The sequence below is a fragment of the Sclerotinia sclerotiorum genome, genomic scaffold (assembly GCF_000146945.2).
Source record: "Sclerotinia sclerotiorum 1980 UF-70 scaffold_2 genomic scaffold, whole genome shotgun sequence".
NCBI lineage: Eukaryota > Fungi > Ascomycota > Leotiomycetes > Helotiales > Sclerotiniaceae > Sclerotinia > Sclerotinia sclerotiorum.
Genome location: NW_001820834.1, coordinates 642642 through 661867, shown reverse-complemented (window position 1 = coordinate 661867; position 19226 = coordinate 642642). Strand labels below are relative to the sequence as shown.

Sequence of the window (19226 nt, the reverse complement as noted above, 5' to 3'; positions counted from 1 at the left end):
CCTGCCGAGTTGGATAAACATGTTACTTACAAATACTCTGTCGCACAAGGCCAACCCCCATCGAAACCGAGCTCAAATCAGAATGGGAATAATTCCGGCTCACCAGTTTGGAACGGACATACCACTAATGCTCCAAATTGGAATCCCGCGCAACTGTTGAACCCTCGAAGCATTAATCAAATCCCACAAGTTTCGCCCACCTTACCACCACATCCGCAAACAAAAGTTGCACGACCAGCACCTTCTCCTCAACCCGTATTTCAGTTTAATACCCCAGGTGGTTCATATACTCCAGCACCTCCCTCGAACCAGAATTTCAACGTGAACCCAAACTCGAATGGTCAGAATGGCTTTGCATCATATGCAACGCCGAATGGGCAGATGCCGAGCATGGGAAGTTTTGTGGATCGCATGCATAATGTCACAGATCGCGACATGGTACCTCAAAAGCGCCGAAAGATAGAAGGCTTGACGCGGGAAGGAAGCGGAGCGCAGTTTAAAGGAAGTTCTAGTGGAGGTGCATACGGGCAATATGTGAAAGACAAGAGAGTTGAGGGCCAGAACGAAGGTTGTGCCAAACAAGTGCTTGACTTGTCCATGGTGGATGATGATGATGTTGTGGTTGTCGGGAATGAGCAGGATAGGGAAGTTTGCTATGGACGTATCGAAGGGTCTCAACTCAACGCTCATCGCGTGCCAACACCAAGACCTGGGTCCCAATCACTTATTGCTGAAAATTGGCCGCAGATAAAAATTGTCTTGAGAAGGAAGGATGGCGATAAAACGAATAATATACACGCTCTCGATTGTACTCGCGAAATTATTGGCTGTGTTGATGTGAACACTGCGATTGGACTCACACCTCTCCTGGACTCCCCAAAAATGGGTGTTAGAACCGCGGCACGTATTCTGACGAGGAAAAGGACGCCCGAGGACCAACCCGCAGGATCTCCATGCTCTGTTCGTTATAACCTGGATTTAAACATTTACGGCCCGAAAAAGCACGCTCTTCAGATTGGTAAATTTCTCTCTCACAAACAACTATGGTTAAGAACTCCACTTTCTGTCGAAGCTGGTATCCCTTTGCACAATCCTCATGCTTTAGAAAAACCTTCTAGAAATGTACAGCCCACTTCTCATGCATATCCGTCTTACGCATCTCGTTCTCAAGCCCCTGTTCGAACAACGGAGGAAATTCGAAATGACGTTTTGGGAGTCTTTGACTCATTGCCGAGATCTGAGAGTTTGCCAGAGTTAGAACCAAGCCCTTTAATTACTACAGAATTACTCAAGCATCAGAAACAAGGTCTTTACTTCATGACAAATAGAGAAAAGGAACGAAATTATGAGACGAAGGACAAGTGCGATTTGTGGAAGCTTAGCTACGGAAATAATGGTCAGAAGATATACTACAATGTCATCACTGGTGATCAGGAACGCAAAAGTCCACCGCAAGTTCTTGGTGGTATTCTTGCCGATATGATGGGACTGGGAAAGACTCTTAGTATTCTCTCCTTGGTAGTTACGACTCTTGATGATTCGAAAGAATGGGCGAAGCAAAAACCATCAAATTCCGATCGAAGAGAGCAGCCTATCGCCAAATCAGGTAAAGCTGCCTCCCTACCCAAGGTCGAACCAGCAACTCTCGCTTTAAATTGCAAAACTACTCTGCTAGTTGCTCCACTAAGTGTTATATCAAATTGGGAAGATCAAATCAAAGCACATGTCAAACCTGGTGCCTTGAAATACTACATTTATCATGGTGCTAATCGCATCAAAGATGTCAAGAAATTATCAGAGTATGATGTGGTTATCACTACCTATGGTTCCGTGGCGAGTGAGTTCAACAACAGGAACAAGAGGAAAGATGGTAAATACCCTCTTGAAGAGATGAATTGGTTTCGAATTGTACTTGATGAAGCTCATATGATTCGAGAACAATCGACCCTACAGTTCAAGGCCATTTGTAGGCTTTCCGCACAACGTAGATGGGCATGCACCGGCACACCAGTCCAGAATCGATTGGAAGACTTGGGTGCTTTGATGAATTTCCTTCGCGTCAAACCTTTTGATGGGAGTGGGTTCGCTCAACATATTCTCTCTCCTTTCAAAATTTGCGATCCTGAAATCATTCCCAAACTTCGGTTATTGGTTGACAGCATTACTCTTCGTCGACTCAAAGATAAAATTGATCTTCCGAAGCGTCATGATCATATTGTCAGGCTCAACTTCAGTGATGAAGAGCGTATGGTCTATGATATCTTTGAAAAGAATGCAACAGATAGGCTTAAAGTCATTACTAGTCAAGGAGAGAGTGCTTTGGGTGGCAAAACCTTTCACCATATTCTTCAATCAATCTTGCGTCTCCGTCAAGTCTGTGCTCATGGCAAGGATTTATTGAGTTCTGAGGACCTAAAGATAATGAATGGTTTGAGCAAGGATTCTGCCATCGATCTCGATAGTGAAGAATATGAAGATCATGATGGAATGACGTCCAAGCAAGCCTATGATATGTATAAATTGATGAAGGAAACGGGTGCTGATAGTTGCTTGACCTGTAATCGAAAGATTGGTCCTCAAGATGTTGTTGATTCTGATGGCGAACCTAAAGATGAGGTCATTGGTTACATGACACCTTGTTTCCACATTATTTGTGGTTTATGCATTGGTGCCTACAGATCTCAATTGGAAGAAATGGCTTTTGGTGGTTCTTTTGTTACATGTCCTACATGTCATCAACAAATCTCTCCATCTGTGTTTTCTCTCAAGCAAGAAGAAGTAGACAAAGATGAGGAATCACGATTGAAGTCCAAAGAATCAGCAAAAGCAGGCAAGGATTTATCAAGTTATAGTGGACCTCATACTAAGACGATAGCTTTGATTCATGATCTACTGGAATCCAAAAAGGAATCCGAGTTAAATCCAAATCAACCACCAATTAAAAGTGTTGTCTTTTCTGGTTGGACAAGTCATCTTGACCTGATTCAATTCGCTTTACAAGAGAACAATATTCCTTACACTCGTCTTGATGGTAAAATGACCCGTATCGCTCGCTCAAACGCAATGGAGAATTTTCGTGAAGATCCAACGATCGTTGTTATCCTAGTATCCATCTCTGCTGGTGGTCTCGGTCTCAATCTCACCACAGCCAATAAGGTCTATGTCATGGAACCTCAGTTCAACCCAGCAGCGGAAGCCCAAGCTATTGATCGTGTACATAGATTGGGTCAAAGGAGAGAAGTTCAAACGGTGCGATTTATTATGAATAACAGCTTCGAGGAAAAGATGTTGAAAATTCAAGATAAGAAACAAAAGTTGGCGAGCTTGAGTATGGATTCTCAAAAAGGGAGGTTGGATAAGAAGGAGGCATCTATTAGAAAGTTAGAAGAGTTAAAGGATTTGTTTAGGAAGTAAGTTGTAGTAGAGTGATGGTATTTTCAGGATGGTTATGAGTTTATGGTGTTATTACCTTTTGGGGCGCCCTCGGATGTTTAAAATTTATGTGCGAGGGGAGTAACGCATATAAGGGGAGTAAACGGTACATTGCTCTTAGCAGGTGGAGTTTGGGATCATTCCACAGGCATGCATCATTTATTTGATCTATTGATCAGACACTAGATTCCCATTTCAAGTTTCTTTGCAACTTGATATTATCATCATCTACATTTCTTTGATAAAAGGGCGTTGAGCAGCAGGCAGGTTTCATGGGAAATCAATGCATCAATGCATCAGTGCATCTCATTTGGGCTGTTTTTGGCTCGAGGGGGGCGGGGTGGGAATTGGTGATCTACTTTTCTTTTCTTTACTTTTAGAATATACTTATTAGAGGATTTCATGTAGAAGGAGGGGTGGGGTCCGGCGAAGGTTATGCTATATTGTGCTTTTTTTTAGTACGTATGCATTGATTGGTATGGAATGGAAAAGGCTGAGGAGTTTTTTTTGGGGATGTTTTGTTGTGAGGATGAATAGATAGATAGATTAATGATTTATTTATTTATTCATTGATTTGTTTATAATAGGTCTAAATATATAAATCTTGTCATAATTATACTACTCATGTCGTAAGATAGGTACTAATAGCTCTAACATCTCATTCCAGTATACATACTTCAAAAGACGCCATACATACGATCCTGCAAACCCCCCGATTTTCCAAGAAGACATCATTGTTTCCACATTCTATATCCCTCTTAATCGCAGCTAGTATTCCTTTTTATCAATCTCTCACCTTATCTCGATATCTCGCCAGTAATTACCTTCACCATACATGTATAACCTGTAATCATCCTCTCGAGATTATGGATTGGAAACAAATCAAGAATTATATTTTTGATATATTACTTTATATTATTATATTTCCAGATTTAAATTTTTATTAATATAATATAAAATATTAATATTTATTGGTAATTATAAATATTTTGTTAAGGGGGAAAGGAAAGGCAAGTTATTGTGAGTTGGATTATAGATTGGTCTACAGCAGAGATTGTGGATTGAGTACCGGAATCTGTTAATATAGGGAAGGGAGTAGTGTTGAGGAGATTTAGTTGATGATGATAGATGTTAGATATACTGATAATACTCGAAGTCACTTCATATCACTTGATATTGTCTGTATTGAGATAGATAAATCTGTTGTTTGTAGTAGATGTGAAGTTTTGCTTTCCATCAATCAGTACCCTACGAGCCGAATATTAACCGAGAAAAATTATCGAAATAGCTCGTTCACCCACCAAAAACGCGCGAGAGAAAATTCTTCCCTATAGCTCGATTTTCTACAAACTTAACCTCTGTATTAAGTGGTGGTGAAGTTATTAATCATTTGAGACAAGAGCAAATAGTATCGAAATAATCTATCCATCATAAATAAACTAAAATATATACACAACAAACCCCTCCGCTGTAAAATACCATCTCCAAACACCCTCTTCAATACCCTCTTATAAACTCCCCCAAAAATCAACCCTCTACTCTCTCATTCCTAAATTCATAAATATCGTACCCCAAAGTACTATCTACCCATCCCCAATAAAATAGTCACAAATAGCACTCCATTAGCCCATCATAGTTCCCCCAATCCAAAGCCCCCACTATTCCACATTCGATGTTCATATATTAACAAACACAAATTTAAACCATCAAATACAACAAAGGTGAGATGGCCGAGTTGGTCTAAGGCGCCAGGTTAAGGTTTACAGCTCTTAACACAAGATTATCGTAATCTCCTGGTCTAGTAATAGGCGTGGGTTCGAATCCCACTCTCATCATTTGATTGCTTTTTGAACTCTTTTGGTTTGGTATTTTCGAGCGGGCTTGTTGCTTTGATCTGCTTTGATATGTTTTTTTGTGAGGGAGCTGCTGGATTGATGGAGTTGGAGGATTCTCCACTTGGTTGGTTGGTTCTTTGTGCCTACGGGAATACGAGTAGTGAATGGATGGAGTTCTCCGTTGGTTGCTTGGAACTTGGTAGCTAGCGGCTTGTGGTGGGTGAGAATCACAAATCTTTATTGGTGGTTATATTTGTGTGTTTTTGAGTGGTGTGTATATGGATAGATAGAATATATAGAAGAAAGATCTTTGATTTGGATTTATTGTTCATTTTCTTCGTTGAGTTTATTTCGAGACTTCGTTTTAATTTTCGATTTTCGGTTTTTTAATGAGGTATTTGGGTTTTTCGTGGCTAGAGATACTGATTATTACGGGAAGCGAAGGGATCCTTTGGTGCGTTATCACGATCATTGGTGTGTGATTGAAATATATGTAATTATGATTGAGCTTTTGGATTAAAAATTAAATGAATGTATTTGTTCAACTCTTTTCATGCTGTAACCTAACCTTGAATGTTCAGAATGTTTTTGATCTTTGGAGCTCGCTAAGGTTAATTAATCTGATTTTGCGGAAGTGTAAGAACTTTCTACTCATGAATCAAAATATTAAGGTTAATTAATATACCTAGTATTATACTGATTCTTGCTATTGTTGATGTTCTCAAGGATAGTGAATTTTTGAGTTGATATATATAAGTAGGAGGTTGTAAACAGAGCTTCAAAGGTATTTGATTTATATATTCGCGTCGAAGTAATACATCTCGTTTGTATTATATTTGAGTTTATCGATATCCTTGACTATAAAAGATCTATATTATACATACACTTCCTCATTACTAATACCTTAAATAAGTATCTATAAAACCTTAACGCCGCAAGTACAATAGGTGGTATCATAAAAAAGTATCCTGACCCATTTCCCCCTTTTAAAGAGCTTTGAAAATCATCCAAATCGACCAGACCAAACAAACCAAACCAAACCAAACCACTGACCTGCATACCACCGGCCAACCAGACAGCCGACGAACCATACCGCCAGATCCCAACCTCATTGTACCATCCATATGTTTATACAGTGCACCCAATATATTAAAAAGCAACTCCAACACTATCCTTTCCATATCCATAAGCCATACTCCACCTCGCCTCCTCACTCTTTTCACTTCCCCCAAATGTCCTCGCTCCATCTCTACTAGGTGGCGCAACTTGTAACCTCTTACTATCCGCACTAATTCTCACTCCATAACCCAATTCATTAACATCCCTATCACCACGACCAAGACTTGGACTCTCGCTCCAACTCGTCTCTTCATAATCTTCATTGCCATCATTCTCACTTGCAATACTGCTAACACTGCTCACACTAAGCGGGTTATCGACTTCTTTTACTTCTATACATTGATAGAAACCCTGTCTAGATGTTACGGGTTTGGGGGTGTTGGTAACTGAATCGAGAGACATGTGGCGAGAGTGATGTTGTTCGGATGGGAATAACCAGGAGGAGACGCGCGAAAGAGATTTGCTTCTGGCGGCAACCTGGGGTGTTTGGAGAACCAAGGGAAGAGGAGGAGGTAATGGACGTTCTTTAAGAAGTTTCGGGGCTCGTAGAGAAGAATCTATGGATTTTAGACGGCGGGGTCGTGAGGGAGCTGTTTGGGGTCGACGATTGGTGTTGTGGAGTGGAAGATCGGTGATAGCGGGCATGGGTTCTTTGGTTTCGTTAGACTTGTTGTATTTAGGATATGGCAATAAACTAAAAGCTTACCCGTGAATTCTGAGTATATACTCTCACGTCGTTCTTGCCGACTTTCAGCTCGGCTTGTACGACTTGTTGGTCGACTGACTAGATAAATACTTCTTCTCTCGATAGCTTCATCAAGTTCTTTTAGTCGTTTATCCAATTCTATATTTTCCAATAACGCAGACTTGACTCTTTCATACGCAGGTGGTTCCGTATTTGCTCTTAATCGTGTAGGGCGCTCCTGAGGTAAATCATTCGCCGCATCCAACAACGCCTCGGCTTTCATTGACTTTTTTTCAATAACGGTGGACAGAATTGGTTTCCTGGGCACCCTAAATTCCAACGCCGACTCGCTCCTTACATGAAGTAATGTACGATCATTTTTCCCATCGTATGTATGAGGTCCAAACTCTGGTAAGGGTGATAATCGATTTCCTGGTAAATATATGCTCAACTCCAACGGTCGCAATTTTGGATCATTCCTAATGACGACTCGTTCCGGTTCCCTCACATAACTCGTTTCCGTATGATGTTGGAAGTTATATGGAGCACTAATCACCATTCGATTTGAAGCACGAGATGATAAATTTCTTCTCAAACTAAAGCTTCCACGACTTGATGTCCTTGATCGACTAGTAGTCCATTCTTTCCCTCTAGTCTGTGGTCTCTCCAGAGGAGATGCTGTCTGTGGTCTTTCTAATGGTTGTGGTAATGGAGGAGATATTAATTGAGGTTGTCCATTTACTATGCGCATTGATTTTTCTGGTTCTTGATGTTTTGTTAGAACTATTCATAACTGCAGACTTCCCATTAATCTGCTTACCACAACTTCCCACATCTTCCCCCGCCGCACAACAATTGATAGAAGAATTTAACCAAGCCATTTGCGCATCATTGAGAAACCTGCTCAAGGATTGCATGACCACGACTTCATACCGAACACAATTTCCAATCGAATAGGAAGATTAAAGACAAAAGAAAACGAGGGTAAGAATGTTTTGAAAATTTCAACCAACTAACAGAGAAGCTAGAAGAGCATCATTGCAAAGATAAAGACGAGGTCTGAAAGATGTGATAACTCAATCGTAATGATTGGCTATCTTGACATAAATGGGAACGTCGTACAAGATTGTAAGAGATCGAGACGCCCAAAAAAGCCCATGAGAATTGATAACATAAGGCATAAGGTTATACTCAATTGAGTTTCTTCGCAGCGGGTAAATATTGCCTTGTAGGACTCATGATGGGTTGTAGATGACCCATGATTAACCCACATTATCTAACATTATCCATGATTACCCCATGGCTTGCAGGTTCATGCTCGCACTTTGCTTTACACTTGCTTGCAGTTGCTTGCAATTACTCACATTTATTTTTGTTGGTGCATGGTGATAGGTTGTGATGAGATGAAGGTAGGAGGGGCGGGAGGGAGATGGACCGCTAAATTGGCCAAGTGGGCGGGTAACTTTATTGAAAGGATTGCCCTGATAGGAATGGTCTCGTTAACTTCCCTTATTTCTGTATAATTCTAGCCAGGTAGCCAGAGGGAATGGAAGGATCAAGAAATGCATGGCTGTGTATATAATCCAAGTAATACATACCTGGAGGACAAAATTTGAGATTGTAGGTTGTGCTAATGCAATGCAAGAAACAATTGAAGCTATAGTAAAAGAAATCTACTAATTGTATGTACGTTTCCAGGTTTAAAATGGAAATATTGTGTCGTTCGTTCATGAATGTTCCTGGTGAAGAAAATCCGTACCGTGCAACTGTGGGTGCGTTTGAGGTAAAAAGTGGATATCTAGAATACCGAAGATCCGGCCAAGGATGATCCGGCACAGTAATAATTAAGCTAGATGTGATGAGATTTCCATGAGATGTGATATATATATTTTTAGCTTCTACAATTTGAAATTAGACGTTGGATTTTGACGACTGACGCAAAGTCTGTCAAAATATGGTGTTGATCATCAGGTACGTAAAGACAGTACTACAATGATGTAACACCAACATTACATAGCATGCATCACTATCATGTAACAGGAAATATAAAATTTGAAGGAATGAGAAGGATTTTAAATATGAGTATTTAGGTAGTATGGCATATATGATGGTGTTTCTGAGTCCTACACGGGATGGTTGCGTATCGCGTATCGTGTATCATGAAATATACCTAATCGTGCATTGATCCTATTTGTTCTACTCAGACTGATACAAAAAGTTGCCATTGGATCTCTCGCTATCTTTACTACCTTCGAGGAGGCGCAGCGAGGAAACTCCTCAACAAGCATGAGAAGAAATAGCCGAATGAATGGAATTCCCTCAGTTGTGGTGAATGTGTACCGGTATGTGCGTGTGGAGATGGGGATGTGCGGGATAGACGAGGTAAGCCATGGAGGAACCATTCATTGTTTTGGATGATTTCCAAATTCTTCATTCTCCGCACGTTGACCAAGAGCTATTCTAATGCATCCGACAATCTCATTCGAAAATAATCGTGATTTCTAAATGGAGAGGGGCAAACAAGTTTGGATATCGGGTCCACCGAGCTTAGAAGGATATAGCATAACAGTGCATTTCCATCATGAAGCTCCTCATATCATCTGCGTGTGCTCAGCACACAGTACAGTAAGATGCCCAAGAATCAAGGCGACCGTGTCTGGGAAACCTTCTAGAACGCCATAGATGGTGACTGTTTAATACACAATGCAGTAATGCCCAATCTATACTTAAAATCAAATCCGGGAAGAGGCGGGGTTTCCCCAGAAACTCGACCACATCAGCCCAGATCTTAATATTCGGGGATTTTGTCTTTTTGGAAGAATTTATTCGACGGGCCCCAGAATCTACTGACATTCAATCAAGAGAGTTTTACTTCTTGAAATAGATTTGAAAGGCTTTCCACGGCGTTTCGCAGTGATTGTAGTCATCTTTGTGCATTGTTGAGTGGCTTTTGGATATTTATCGAACAAATAACTCATGTTGAGAATGATCCTGGGGCTGATGCAGTGGTGTAGCAAATTTCTGACAACAAATGGGCTGATTCTACAAAATATTTCTCGTATAGGCCACGTGCACTAGCATTTGTTATGAATGGCAAAGTAGTATATGTTTTGAGGGGTATGTAAGTTGTGGAGGCGCAATTCAATACCTGAACGATGTTGACGGAGGAGCTTTGGGAAAACAACTACTATGTGTGTATAGTATACTTAGGTATTTAACCATCATTATTAGATACCTTTATTTGTCGCTGGGTGAGTAAAACGAAGTAAAAAACACGATGGCATCTGTTTAGTCCCGTTGTGGCTAGGGCTTAGGGGCTGGTATAAGGCTACTTACTGTACGAGAAGCTTGATTTAAAAATAGACCCCTTTTGACAAGCAAACCCAAACAAAATCTCTCACAATAATAAATGGGAGAGGCTTTGTTTAGGTTAATCATATTCTTACCAGCAGAATTTACTCGGTGAATTTGGGGGCCATGTATAAGGAAACGTTGATGTTTATCTCGTGCCATTGGTCCGGGAAAGCCTGCAATGCCCCCCTCCGCTGACTTCTCAAAATGCCGCGGATACACAGGACCAGCGCAGCGATCTACATGGATTCATCAAATACTTCAAACCCAATCAACCGGTATCGTGGAATCCAACGATATGGGGATTATGATCATTCATATAGGAAGTCACAAGTGGCCTATTTCGTTCTTGACCTGCTCTAGTCCTGGATCATTCTTTCCTTTTGTCAGTACTTGACTATTGTCAATATTAGATTGTCTTCAACTTTATCATTCTGTTACTTGTCAATATCATTTGCATTGGTATATATTCCTTGTGAATCACAGCTCTATTGTAACTTTTCATGATCATCCGGGTAAACCCTATACAAATAACCTTCCTTACGTTCTGGACCATCATGAAAAGCACAAGGTGTTCATGACTCGACTTAAAATAGCTGATATGCTTAATCATATCTGATTGTATGATTCTCTATCGAACAGTTCGAGACTTTATAATCATGGAATTGTAGCCAACTTCTGCCAAGCATTTTATTTTTAACACCTTTCTAATGTACATTTATACCACCCTGATTGGGCTCATGATAGGAGTTGCAGCTCAGTCAGCTGTGGATTTTTCACAATATGTTCTTACAACAGTAAGTTTCTACACTATCAATATACGATAGTCTGCCTAATATATTTTCTAGAATGGAGAAGCCAATGGAGGCAACACCTTCCCTGGGGTTTCTTTACCATTTGGTATGGTCAAACTTGGGCCTGACATGTATACGGGAAGTGATAGTTATTCTGGAACTGAATTGCGTGGTAACTTTACCGGGTTCTCCATGATGCATGAAAGCGGAACTGGAGGAGCTCCAAAATATGGCGTCGTCTCACAAATGCCTGTCCTCGGGAATATAACTAACCCTTTGGCCAACTTGAATGACACTCGAGCTTCCGCCGATATAACATCTGTAGGCTATTATAAAGCCTCGCTGGGTAGTAACATTACTGTTGAACTTGGGGCAACAAGTCGTGCGGGCTTCTACCAGTATACGTTTCCGGAGGGTAAAGGAACCCCAAATGTAGTCGTCGATGTGTCTCACGTATTGCCATCATATCGAAAACAAGGCCTTTCCCAGAATTATCTTGGTGGGAATATTACTGTGTTAGAGGATGGTCACTATGAGGGATTCGGGGATTATAACAATGGCTGGAACATGGCGCCTGACTGGAGAATATACTTTTGTGGTTACTTCGAAAGTCTATCGACGGTAAAGACATTCGTCGGGACGAGTCTTAATGGAAGCAAGGTTGCTAGTTACAGTATAGAAAAAACTGCATCCTCCAACACTCGACTAGGGGCAATATTTACTTTCAACAGCACAACGGTAGTCTCCAGGGTCGGAATATCTTTCATATCTTCAGCCCAGGCTTGCGAAAATGTCAGTTCTCAAATACCTTCTGGTACAACGCTGTCAACCTTGACGAACGACGCAAGAGATGTCTGGAACAGCCAGGTCTTGGCCAAAGTCACGACTACTGAGACCAACAAAACGAACCTACGATTGTTGTATAGCTCCCTATATTTCATGCACTTACTACCATCCAACCGTACCGGGGAAAATCCGTTGTGGATTTCTTCAGAGCCATACTATGATGATACATTTACGACTTGGGATCTATTTCGGTGTACTTTCTCATTACTTCATATACTTCAGCCGGTAGCATATGAGGAATATATTCGATCGCTGATTGATATATTCCGATTTGAAGGTTATATGCCGGATGCCAGGTCCTCAAATTTCAATGGCGCAACCCAAGGGGGGTCAAATTCTGATAACGTACTAGCTGATGCATATGTAAAAGGGGTGAGGGGTGCAGTGAACTGGACCACGGGATACCAAGCTATGGTCAAAAATGCTGAAATTGTTCCAGTTAATAACAATGATCCTCGAGATAATTCTTCTTCAACGAAAGAAGGGCGTGGAGCTCTTCCTGATTGGTTACAGTACGGATATATTACACCAAAATATGGTCGAGCAGTTTCTCGAGCCGTTGAATATTCCTTCAACGACTTTTCTCTGTATCAAGTAGCAACTGGGCTAGGTATGGAAGATGATGCAACGAAATATTTGAAAAGATCTCAAAATTGGGTAAACCATTGGAACCCTAACGCGGCTTCCCTTGGGTTCAATGGATTTCTCGTTCCCAGAAGTACTGCAGGATTCATCAAACAGAATCCACTTTCTTGTGGTGGGTGTTATTGGAAGGATGCATACTATGAGGCATTACCTTGGGAATATTCCTTCAATATGCATCATGACATGAAGACACTGATTGCATTATCAGGCGGACCATCTACTTTCGTGAACCGTCTTAACACCATGTTCAAACCTGGAATCAACACCTCTGGGCGCTCGTCGGGCTTTAATAATACAATTTTCAACCCAGGTAATGAGCCATCATTCACTACTCCATATCTGTACAACTACGTAGGAAGACAGGATTTGAGTGTCATACAATCTCGATACATTGCAAAGTCATATTACTCCTCTAGTCCTGGTGGGTTACCAGGAAATAGTGATGCTGGTGCGATGGAATCATGGTTGATTTGGAATATGCTTGGTCTATACCCTATGGTCGGACAAACCACTTTCTTAATTGGCAGTCCATGGTTCGCAAATACAACTATTTCACTTGGTGGTGGGAAATCACTTGCCATGACCACCGTCGGCGGGTCTGAATCTGCCTTCTACGTCCAATCCCTCCAAGTCAACGGAATTTCATGGAATCAATCTTGGCTTACTTGGAACGATGTCTTTACGAATGGTGGAACGATGGATTTTGTTCTTGGACCTGAACCATCCAATTGGACAACTGGGCCAGCACCCCCAAGTCCAGCGAGTACAGTCAGCGAAAATGCCGATCCCAACAGTATTCTGACTCCAGTACCCACGGGTCCCAATCCTAAGTCCAACCACAATATCACAGAGGGGAGAAAAAGAGAAATTCTGAGAACGATAGCTTTTGTGATCACGGCTGTAACTGTAGTAACAGTTTCCTGCGCAGGAATCTGGTATTGGCGAAGGAGAAATGCTATAATAAATATAGATGCTGATATCCAAGTCAAGAGAGTCAAGTCAGCAAATATAAATACAGGGGAAAACGAACCTGGAAGTAAAGACTATAGACAAAAGTTTTTGGAATGGATTAGACGGAGATCAAATGATGCTCCAAAGGATGATTTGAAGAGATCAGCTGTTCGAAAGAATGAGGTTCAAAGTATCAGTGAAGATACAATGGTTGATAGAAAAGACCTAGACAAATCAAGCTCGACGAAGGTACCTATGATTAAGGTGGGAGGACTACATGATGCTTCATCTGAAGAAGGCCTTGAACCTTGGACACCTTCTGGAACGAGTAGAAGAATCTTTGATGAGAGGACTCATGCTGGGAATGAATAATGATAGTAAAAGCTGTACGATATAGTGGATAGATAGAGATATAAATACAGAATTGGATGGATTTGTACATTGCTACTTCATGTTCTCTCTTTCTTAGTAACATACTATGAAACTAATCAGAAGGGTCCATCCCTTTCACTTCCTGATATTGACTAACTAACAACTGTTTCAATTTTTAAAACTGAAGCATCTTAGATCGCAGTAATAATATATATAGGACAGTATAAATGAAATTTCTAAGTAAATGTACCTATTTTAGGTCAATATTATTATTGATATTTAGTTCAATATCATTTTTTCCTCAACAGTTCCCCCGATATTTTCTTGTGCAAGAGCTTTGACGCTCAGACCACAACAGAGCTTCCCGGTCAACTTTTTGAGAACTCTCAACTTATTTTGTTGCCAAACACAAACTGTTTTGTGCAAACAGCCATGAATTTATAATTGCATATCAACCACTCCCTCGAAAATTAACTGGTATCAAAGGATACCCAAACTTTCAATCACCACACTGCGACAAACAGGTCTTACTCGAGATGTTGTTTCCAGAAGAAGATGCTGGAGAATTGAAGAAGTGGATTATCAAGAGACTTGAAAATACGTATGTTTACTTCAATTTTCGCCATCATATAGGCATGATTCTAATTTTCTTTATAGGTCAGATGCAGATGCCGATGTCCTCGCCGATTATGTTCTTGCTTTATTGCGACATGATGGAGATGTAAACACAGTTCGACAACTTTGCCTGGCTGAAATTCCCGATTTCTTAAAAGAGGATACATCGATTTTCGTACGCGATGTCTTCGATGCCCTTCAATATAAGACTTATCTAAGTGGCGGGCCACCTCGTCGCCCCTCACAACCATTTGCGCCACCTACTGGACCATCAGGTGCACCCTTCAACAATCTAAATATGGGAGCTCCAATGGGCCATCCAAACGGTTCCCGAAAGCGCACATATGATGGGCGAGGCGATGGAGATTCTCAGATGTATATGGGTGGAGATCAAAATGCGCGCGCATATAAACAACCGCGAAGAGGTGGCGGGGCAGGACGCGGGAACTTTGATAATTTCAATAATGGTAGAGGAGGATTCCAAGGTCGTCCGCAACATATGCCAATGCCTAATGCGCCGTTCCCTAATATGCAGGGCATGCCAGGTTCCCCGACAGGATTACCTCCACTTGATCCGAACAATCCAATGGCAGCTCTTCTTGCTATGCAGCAAGCGATGGACGCGATGGGTCTACCTCTTCCTCAGGGTATGCCAGGATTCCCTCCCAATGGATCCCCACAAAATAGAGGGCAAGCAGGCCCAATGAGCCAAAGGAAGCAACGATGTCGAGATTATGACCAGAAAGGATTTTGCGCCCGAGGAAATACTTGCATGTATGAGCACGGTCAAGATTCGATATATGTTCCAGGAGGTGCGGGCAAACCTACAGACGAATACGACCCAAGTAACGCGTCGCTTATGACTGGTAAACTGAACCAGAATGACAATGGCCAAGGGCCGGCATCATTCGGTGGCCTTGACAACAACCGTGGCGGTATGGGACGTGGTAGAGGGCACTCTATGGGTAGAGGTGGATCACAAATGCATGCTGGTAGAGGTGGGAGACGAGCAGAATTTTCTTCAGACCGACCAAATTTCAATACGAATAATACCACAATCGTCATAGAACAAATTCCGGAAGAAAAATTCTCAGAAGAAGCTGTTCGGGAATTTTTCTCAGAGTTCGGCAACATAAAGGAGGTGGATATGAGACCATATAAAAGATTGGCTTTGGTCAAATATGATGATTGGAACGCGGCAAATACAGCATACAGCTCACCCAAGGTCATTTTTGACAACAGATTTGTGAAGGTCTATTGGTACACAAACCCTGAAGCACTTCCAAAACCTCCGGGCAATGCATCGTCTAATGGCACAACCAATAATGGTACTCATGGCCCATTTCCTACAAGAGAGACGGATGAACCTCAGATTGATATCGAAGAGTTCACAAAGAAGCAGCAAGAAGTACAAAGAGTGCATGAGGAAAAGATGAAGAAGAAACAGGAAATGGAAGCCACTCGTAAGGAGTTGGAGAGACGCCAAGAAGAGCTTCTGAAAAATCAAGCCGAGGAAAAGAGGAAATTGATGGAGAAACTTGCGGCTAAGACTGGCAAATCTGCATCTCCCGGCGTCAAGGCTGAGGAAGGGTCTCCCGCGCCCAAAACTTCATCTCAAACAGAAGCTTTGAAAAAACAGCTGGCTGCTTTAGAGGCAGAAGCTCAATCTTTAGGCTTGCCAAACCTGGATAACCCTCTTTCTGATGATACATGGGGTGGACGTGGTCGAGGACGTGGTGGCTATAGAGGAAGAGGTACTTTTGCTCCCCGTGGTTTCCGTGGAGGTTACAGAGGACGTGGTGGTGCTCCATTTGGTGGAAGTGCTCCTGCCCGCTACACTCTTGACAATCGGACAAAGAAAATTGCTGTTAGTGGTGCAGACTTTACAAATCCACAAATAGACGAGAGTCTGAGGGAACATCTTTTGGTATGGTTTCCTTTTTTTTTTTTTTTTCAGATTCTTACTGGTAGTCCTATTGTACTAATATATCCTAGGGAATTGGTGAATACACTGAGCTCACTAATACAGCAAACGGTTGTCACATAACATTCAAAGATCGCCACACAGCTGAGAAATTTATGTTCGGTCTTCAAAACGGTGAAATCCCATCAGTAGGAAAGGTTGATTTATCATGGATTCAAACACCATTGCCACCAGTTACATTGTCTAATACTCAGAATTCATCTGGGAGTAGTAGAACGGAATCAGATGTCAAGATAGAAGGTGGAATGGAAGGTGATGCCATGGCTCAAGATTCTCCTTCAATGAATATGAGTGGGACAGGTGCCGACAGAGATATGCAAGAGAATATCGATTATGATGTTGCGGGTGATGATGACTGGGGCGTGCAGTAAATCATTGAATGGGATGAATTGGGCTGGAAAATGGAAAGCCAGGGACAGAGAAGCACATCCAAATGGATTTGGGTTGAATAAATGTATACCGAAGAGCTTCCATCTATCTTGTATGAATTTGGTACTTTTGTAATAACAAATCGAGAGCGAGAACGAGAGCGAGAACAAGAGCGGAAAGATACCTAGGTGGGCTGGGCAGGAAATGCTCGTTTAAGTGCTTTTACTAGGAAGAAGATACCTTATCGAATGATTTGAATTTTAGCATATGGAAGATTCGTGTTGAGAATATATGCATCCATATGTGCACAGGTATCCATCTATCTATATAAGATCTTCCAATGAGTAAATGGAACTGAAGAGGAAATCTTATTCTCCATGGGTTGGAAATATGAAATATGAAATAAGAAACATAAATTTCAAGCTGTACTGGTGTCATCTTGTTAAATCATACATATTCTTCCTTCCACCTAGTGTTTCCGTTGAATTGCAGGAGAGAAATAATTATCGGTTTATATATTGGATGTTAGATAGAGTATTCGGGTATTTTTATTTTCATTTTTAAGGTCACCGTTCATTATGGAACTCTGTACTCGATCGAGTATGGGGGTTTATTTAATATGTATAGGGATGCCTACTTGGGAGGTGAGTAAGTGATTGATTGGTAATTATCTAGTATATTCTAATTTATCTTGGACCTTGAGGGGTTTTTATTGGATTTTTTGGATTCGGGATTTTTGTATAGCTTGGATTTTGAGTAGTTGGGTGGGTAGGTGGTGGATGGGTTGGTATGTGGGTAGAATGAATGAATGAATGAATGAATGAATGGTTGATTGAGTGAGTGGTATGATATCTTCATTCACTCATAGCTCCTTGGAATATAGTATGCCATGGAGGAAGAATGTGAATGTGAATGTAATGCAGAACTAAAACTTATTAGTTTGGCATTCCTCTCTTCAATATTTGCTATTTTCTTATACCTTTAGCTCTGATTTGGAGTATTTATTTTGCTGTGTTAAATTTGAGAGTTTACATTGTAGTTGCTCTTGAGTGCGATGTAGGATCTTACATGCTTTGATATTAATCTATATACTAATTCAATATTCTAAAGTCTTACTTACATCTAATATCTATTCTTCTATCCAAATCCAAGAGTTAAACATCCAACTCCATATAAAATGCAAAAAAGCTTCCACTCATAAACCTCAAAGACCATCAGAATGACCATCCAAATGTTCAAACTGTTTCCCATAATCATCAGGAAGTTTCATATCCCTCGGTAAGCGATACTGTCCCTGACAACTCCCCTTCATCCTACAATCTAAATCACACTTGCCGTACAATTTACAATAGCACTGTTCAGCACTCGGACACGCCTGTCGGTTTAGTTTCTCCAAATCCACGGTTCCGTTTTCCACTCCCTCTTGCTCCATAAATAACACATGCCACAAATAACTCAAGATTCTCCCCGCAACTTTATCATCCCTTGGTGCCCCGTTAGCATTCAATAACCACTGTCTCAATGCTACATATTCCTCTCTATCATGTTTCCAAATACTCTCTCTAGAAACGACAAATTGCGCACAACATTGACTTCTGACCACATCGGTCCTACTCAACTGTTTCCCCTCGCCAAACAGTACCTTCAACGCTTTAGGAAACGCCGCATCAGAAACCGCCCGTTTATCCCACGGTTGTAGAGATGCTTGCATACTTGTCTCCAAACTTCCCTGGGGAACCGCTTCACTTCTACACGTACTCAAACTCCAATCACATTTTAAATTATGATACCCATATTCCCTCAACGCATCCTCCACATTAAGCCGGGATAATAAATCCCTATTGTCGTATTGCGGATGATCATTATGCCACTGATAGCGATTCCCGTGAACGAATACCGCGCCTGCCGCGGGTATGTGTTCGTAGTTATCAATGAGGAATGTCAAGTAGGGCATAGCTTCATGCGCACGATTAGCAGGTACTTGTAAGATTTTCTGTGTGGATTTCAAGAGGGATGGTGAATCGACGTTGTAGATGCAGATGTGGTATTTGTGGCTCAGGGTATCGAGCCAGGATGTTTCGCCGTCGGCTTCGACGCGTGATACGATGAGCGCGGGTTTGTGGGTGCTGGTGAGTCCGGGACAGATTCCGTGCGGAGGGGGAACCGCTTGTCGGGATTTTTTGTAGCTGTATCGGATGCGTGCCCAGGGGAATCTGGTATTGCTCGAG

General features: G+C 41.5%; 6 protein-coding genes and 1 non-coding gene across 7 annotated transcripts in view; 4 read left to right on the top strand and 3 right to left on the bottom strand.

Annotated features, from left to right (window-relative positions):
* SS1G_01337 (hypothetical protein) overlaps positions 1-3414 on the top strand; it is a gene marked incomplete at both ends in the record, with an annotated part of 3583 nt that extends 169 nt beyond the window's left edge. The window contains one exon of the mRNA XM_001597093.1: positions 50-3414. Coding sequence (XP_001597143.1) covers positions 50-3414 — 3365 coding nt within the window. The remainder of the gene's footprint in view (positions 1-49) is intronic.
* A 1738-nt stretch (positions 3415-5152) lies between these two features.
* Positions 5153-5267, top strand: SS1G_14564. Its single transcript has one exon. It is a non-coding gene; the product is annotated as a tRNA-Leu (tRNA).
* A 1149-nt stretch (positions 5268-6416) lies between these two features.
* SS1G_01336 (predicted protein) lies at positions 6417-7952 on the bottom strand (the record flags this gene model as incomplete). The annotated part of the gene is made up of 3 exons (XM_001597092.1): positions 6417-7036; positions 7093-7830; positions 7892-7952. 3 exons carry the CDS (start codon positions 7950-7952, stop codon positions 6417-6419), a joined length of 1419 nt encoding a protein of 472 aa, XP_001597142.1.
* Positions 7953-9914: 1962 nt separating this feature from the next.
* On the bottom strand, positions 9915-10049 carry SS1G_01335 (predicted protein; the record flags this gene model as incomplete). Its single annotated transcript, XM_001597091.1, has 1 exon — positions 9915-10049. One exon carries the CDS (start codon positions 10047-10049, stop codon positions 9915-9917), a length of 135 nt encoding a protein of 44 aa, XP_001597141.1.
* A 1083-nt stretch (positions 10050-11132) lies between these two features.
* Positions 11133-14030, top strand: SS1G_01334 (hypothetical protein; the record flags this gene model as incomplete). Its single annotated transcript, XM_001597090.1, has 2 exons — positions 11133-11219; positions 11271-14030. 2 exons carry the CDS (start codon positions 11133-11135, stop codon positions 14028-14030), a joined length of 2847 nt encoding a protein of 948 aa, XP_001597140.1.
* Positions 14031-14566: 536 nt separating this feature from the next.
* Positions 14567-17000, top strand: SS1G_01333 (hypothetical protein; the record flags this gene model as incomplete). Its single annotated transcript, XM_001597089.1, has 3 exons — positions 14567-14631; positions 14688-16572; positions 16641-17000. The coding sequence occupies 3 exons, from the start codon at positions 14567-14569 to the stop codon at positions 16998-17000; spliced, it is 2310 nt and encodes a 769-aa protein (XP_001597139.1).
* A 1202-nt stretch (positions 17001-18202) lies between these two features.
* SS1G_01332 (hypothetical protein) lies at positions 18203-18952 on the bottom strand (the record flags this gene model as incomplete). Its single annotated transcript, XM_001597088.1, has 1 exon — positions 18203-18952. One exon carries the CDS (start codon positions 18950-18952, stop codon positions 18203-18205), a length of 750 nt encoding a protein of 249 aa, XP_001597138.1.
* Positions 18953-19226: the final 274 nt, after the last annotated feature.